The sequence below is a fragment of the Parus major genome, chromosome 15 (genome assembly GCF_001522545.3).
Source record: "Parus major isolate Abel chromosome 15, Parus_major1.1, whole genome shotgun sequence".
Lineage (NCBI taxonomy): Eukaryota > Metazoa > Chordata > Aves > Passeriformes > Paridae > Parus > Parus major.
Genome location: NC_031784.1, coordinates 867,948 through 873,045, shown reverse-complemented (window position 1 = coordinate 873,045; position 5,098 = coordinate 867,948). Strand labels below are relative to the sequence as shown.

Sequence of the window (5,098 nt, the reverse complement as noted above, 5' to 3'; positions counted from 1 at the left end):
TCCTGCACTGCTGCACTTGTCCTGCACTGCTGCACTTGTCCTGGCACTGGATCATCAACACTGGAGCAGAGGTGCTGAAAGAAAGCAAAGACCATCTGATCTCCAAAGTATTGGGCACATTTCTCTATTCACTCACTAAAATTGCCTTAAAAGGTGTTCAGCTGAATGTGAACCTTCCCAAGAGAAGAAAACCAGAACCCAAACCCAGAAACTCACATACTGGGCTTTCAGGCTAGAAACAAAGCATGTGGATTTATTTCAAATAGTTTCAAATCTTGGAAGGGTGGCTTGGTGCACCTACATTTGCAGCATAACACGTTGTTGGTGCTGCATGTTCTGCCCCAGCACTGCAGAGTGTAAAATTCTGCGAGTGGATTGTGCCATGAGCCTCCCTGGATCCCTCACAGGACACATCTCTGTACTGCTGCCAGGCTCTCTCAGGGTAAATGCTCTGACAGTGAAAGAGGCGTTCAGAGTAGGGAAAAAAGATGAAGCCACTAAAATGCAAATTTTATTCACAGTTGGCATGTTTATAAATATATATATTACATTCTTACAATCTACAGTACATTCTAAATATAGAGGGATTCAATCTAAGTGTTTGTGGGAGGGCGGGTGTGTATTGAACTGAGCAACCTAGATTCAATGATGGAAGACTTAACAAAAAGGGGGCAAGGACTTACTCCAGAAAATAAAGGGGAACTTGAAATGTTTTTATATATAAAATCCACCATCTGGATTTTAGTTGGTGCTTTGGCACTTTGCTCTGGCCCTTGGGGGCTGCTGCTGGACCCCATGAGAAATGTCCTGGTTTGAGGGCTGGAAGGGTGATCACTGAAATCCTACTGTATGTACATTGTTATCAGAGGCAAACAGAAGATATTATCAGCCCTGGGAGAAAGGAGTGTTATCTGCTGGGTTCAGCTGTGCAGGGCTCGGTGCTGGGGGTGCAGCTCTGCCCTGAGACCTCCCAGCACCCTCCAAATGTGCTGTGGGAAAGGGAAAGGAAAAGCGAAAGGGAAAGGGAAAGGGAAAGGAAAAGGAAAAGGAAAAGGAAAAGGAAAAGGGAAAAGGAAAAGGAAAAGGAAAAGGGAAAAGGAAAAGGAAAAGGAAAAGGAAAAAGGAAAAGGAAAAGGAAAAGGAAAAGGAAAAGGGAAGGGAAAGGAAAAGGAAAAGGAAAAAAAGGAAAAGCAAAAGCAAAAGGAAAAGGAAGAGGAAGAGGAAGAGGAAAAGGAAAAGGAAAAGGAACCACAGCTTCCAAGGCTGACTGATCTGGGAAGTGCCCTCAGGATACCAGATGGGGAGCTCCAGGGAAAGGGCTGGGAATACAAATTCAAAACAGGACAATCAGATAAAGTGGGCTTTTAAAAATAGCTCATTCTCTCAAACTTTCCAAAACAGACCTTCATTAATATGAGTGATATTCTGAGTATAGATTATATCTTCTCCTATTTTACAAATTAAGAAATACCGAAAATTGGCTGGCAAAGTTTATTACCTTGGCATCTACTTAAAAAGAGAGTTTCAGTTTGAACTGTATCTGTGTATCCATTGTCAGTGCTTGGGAGGCAAACATGCTGGTTTGGAAACAGCCCAGTTACGCCTTTATCCCCTCCAGACTCTTTGGAAACCCACGACTCCTCAGCTCTGGGAGCTGCTTCCTTCACGCTGTTGGTTTTTGTCAGCTTTAAATGAATGTTCCTGGGTGGATATTCTCTGCACACAGCTCGAGCGACACGCTCTTTGCATGGATCTATTTATTCTGAGAGCAATCTTTTAACCAAAGCTTGCAATGTGGAACAGTAGAGCTGTGTGAGCTTTGTAATATCCAAACTGCACTGGAGTTTGTTATATTTATCGATTTCCTGGGAAAGCACAGAGAATGAGAACGGATTATTTTTCTAATTTTTTTTTTTCATGTTACTGTGTATCAAAAAACCACACACATCTCTCACTTCCATCTCTGAGCACAGAGAAGACTTGAATTTTAAGAGCTGTCCAGGATCTCTGCTCTCCCAGCTGCTTTTGGGTGGCTTCTTGGGGCTCCATTGAGTTATTATCCACCAGCTGATTCTTGTTAGAATACAACATTTTGCCCCACTACCCAAAATTAAAGGCAGAAGGTGAGTGAAAAACAAACGAACGAACAAACCAAAGCAAAAAAGTCTTTTGTGTCTCGTTACGCATTTTCGTGCAACCTCTCCATGTAGTTTTTAAGCTCTTTGCACTCCCCCAGGTCCATATCCTGGCAGACCCATTTAATGTCATCCTCATTGCTCATCAGGATGGAGTTGACAGTGGGACACCCATCATCAGAGGAGATGGTGGTGAAGGTGGTGAATTTAACCCGTTTCCTCTTAGAGGTAGGAGAAGTGGTTGTTTCACTTTTCTGTTCTTTCCCCTCACTGAACGGGGACTCGGGAGCCCTGAAAGATTGTCCATTGATATTGGTGGTGGCAGTTGTGTTGAGGAGATACTTGCTCTCCTCGTAGTCCACTCCCCTGTCAATGGCTGTGATGCGTTCATCCTGCTGGGATGAGAAGTTGATGTGGTTCTCCAGCAGTTCTGTCCTGTTGCTCAGCCCAACCCAGTCATGAGAGTGGCTCATGCCCTCCTGCTCCTCGAAGGGAACTTGTTTGTTCCTGTACTTGAGAGCGAAGGTGACGCAGTTGATGAGGAACACCAGGATGGCGAGGCAGAAGACGCCCAGCAGGGCGTACATCCCGATCTCCAGGTCGCTGAGGCCCCGGGGTGTCTGCAGCAGCTCGTTCTCCTCCGAGTCCCCGCTGTCCCTCGGCAGGTCCACCTGGGCGGGGAAGCTGGTGAAGTCTATGGGCAGGTTCTGGCTGTCATCATCCAGGAGGCTCTCCCTGTCCTCTTTCCTGCTCAGAATGGACCTGTGTGTGGTGGTGCCCCTGCCCAGCTCGTGGCCCATGGAGGAGCTGTAGTACTGCCCATCCCCTCCTCTCTCCTGCCAGCCGCTTTTCAGGCGCCGCTCGCTGCCGTGCTTTTCCAGGTGGACGCCGGCGCCCCTGTGCTTGCTGTCACTGATGTTGGGGTTGGCGTCGCTCTGCCCAAACTTGACCTTGATGCTGCCACTCCCAACAGCCAGGATGCTCTTCCTTTTGGATTTCTGGCAGGATTCACTGATCACCATCTCCACCTTCACCAGGGTCCCCTGGCCCTCGGTCTCAGCAGCAATCACAGGCCACTTGAACTTGGGGTCATGGTGGATGGACACCACCTTCTCATCCAGGGAGGTGGCTGACAAGGAGAAGTCTTTGGAGTCATAAATATCCAGGGGCATGACAGATCCATCACTGAACTGGATCCAGCAGCTGATGGCTGCTTCCTGTAATATATAAAACACACGCTCACTCAGAGTGATCGTCCAGGGAAACGTGCTGTGTTCCCTCCTCCTCACCAGATCCACACACCATTAGTGATCAAACACAAATAAAGAGGGAGAGCAGTGGAATTCATATCTTGTCAAGATGTGAAGAGCAATACTAGTCTAAAACACTCGTTGATAACAAGATTTGTTTCCACAAAGGTGCTTAAAGGAGCCGTATCCCCTGGGCTCTGCAGAATCCACTTCAGCACCAGAATAAATTGCATGTCAGGAAGCATTACCAGTGACTGAGATCATTTACTATTGTATATTTAAATAAAAAAACCCCCAACATTATTTCTAAACTGTTTAAAATACAAAGTCTCCTCTTATTACACAAAGCACATGTTAAAAGACAGCTGATACAGCCAACAGGTCCACACATGACTCCATACCTTCACTCCTTCATTTCTGTCCTCAAATTACATTAGCAGATCGTATAAGCAGAGGAAAACAATCAGTTGCTTCTTTAGGAAATGGCCAGGGTAATTTTTACGCTTATTAGCAATTAAAAGCAAGACAATAATAAAGTTTAATCTTGTGTCACAGCAATGCAGATTGTGTACTCCAGTGTGCGTGGTGGCTTTCACTGAATGCAAATCAATCCGACCTGGGTACTAAGAACGTGCCTAATGCTGCAGCTTTCCTGGATCCTTGACTTTGGGCTTCTCACTTGAAGCATTTTAAAGCATTTTTAAATTTCAGAAAACATGCGCTCACCCATTTCTGAAAATCATGTCCTCTAAGAACTCTCAAATGGCAATTGAAAATTGTTGTGCCACCTGAAAAAACTCTTTGTATTCATCAATTGATCATTTACAGACAAAATTCAGGTTGCTGTCCTGGAATCTCATTGCAGCTTCTGGTGGTTGGACTTGTCCTGGTTGGGATGTCTGCACTGGAGCATCCCCACCAGACACACCTGGCTCCAGCAGTGCAGCCTCTGCTGTCTTTGTCTGGTCAGAGCTGGGATCACCTTGCTCTGAGGGCCTGACAGACAGACAGACAGACACCCAAGCAACAAATTAACTTGTGAAAACTGTGCAAAGTCCTGTTTCTTTAAATAAGCCGTTTTTCCTACAGTATTTACGTTCTAACTCCACACATGTACAGAGAATAAACACATATGGTTATCCTCTAAACTGCTCACAGCACAAAGTCATTCACCTGTTCAGAGTGTGGAGAACAAGCTTCCAGTCTTTGGGATTGTATGGTGCAGAATGTCCTGGCCTGATTCCGAAATCCTCAGAGCCACAAAGCTCCCCCTGCTTCAATGGGAGATTTGTTTCTGTCTGTATTTCAGGACAGAGCCCTAAGACTTTGCTGACACTGTCATAAATCCCAGCTTTGTGTTTATTAATCTTTGGATGTTTCTTGAAGGCTGCATAGAATTTATGTCATCAGCTCTCATCCTCCCACTGTGTTGCTTAAACCTGCATAATCATTTAATAGCTTTGCACTGCTTTGCTCACAGGGACTGTGCTCTGAAATCGTGTCCTGAGCAGTGGAGGGACCCGGCTGCCTTTCAAACAGAGTCAGGCTGGAGGGCTGGGTCCCCTCTCTGGGTTAGTGTGGATCCAGAGGAGATGCAGGAGTGACCTGTCCTGGCTCCACTGCTGGGAACTGAGACCCCAGAGCCTGGCACCAACCCTGCTCCTGCCTGGCCCCAACCCTGCTCCTGCCTGGCCCCAACCCTGCTCCTGCCTG

The 5,098-nt window shown here is 46.4% G+C and overlaps 1 protein-coding gene across 1 annotated transcript in view; it reads right to left on the bottom strand.

Annotated features, from left to right (window-relative positions):
* Positions 1–1,393: 1,393 nt before the first annotated feature.
* Positions 1,394–5,098, bottom strand: part of TMEM132D (transmembrane protein 132D) — a 185,485-nt gene continuing 181,780 nt past the window's right edge. The window contains exon 9 of the mRNA XM_015644435.2: positions 1,394–3,352. Coding sequence (XP_015499921.1) covers positions 2,180–3,352 — 1,173 coding nt within the window. The 3' untranslated portion in view covers positions 1,394–2,179. The remainder of the gene's footprint in view (positions 3,353–5,098) is intronic.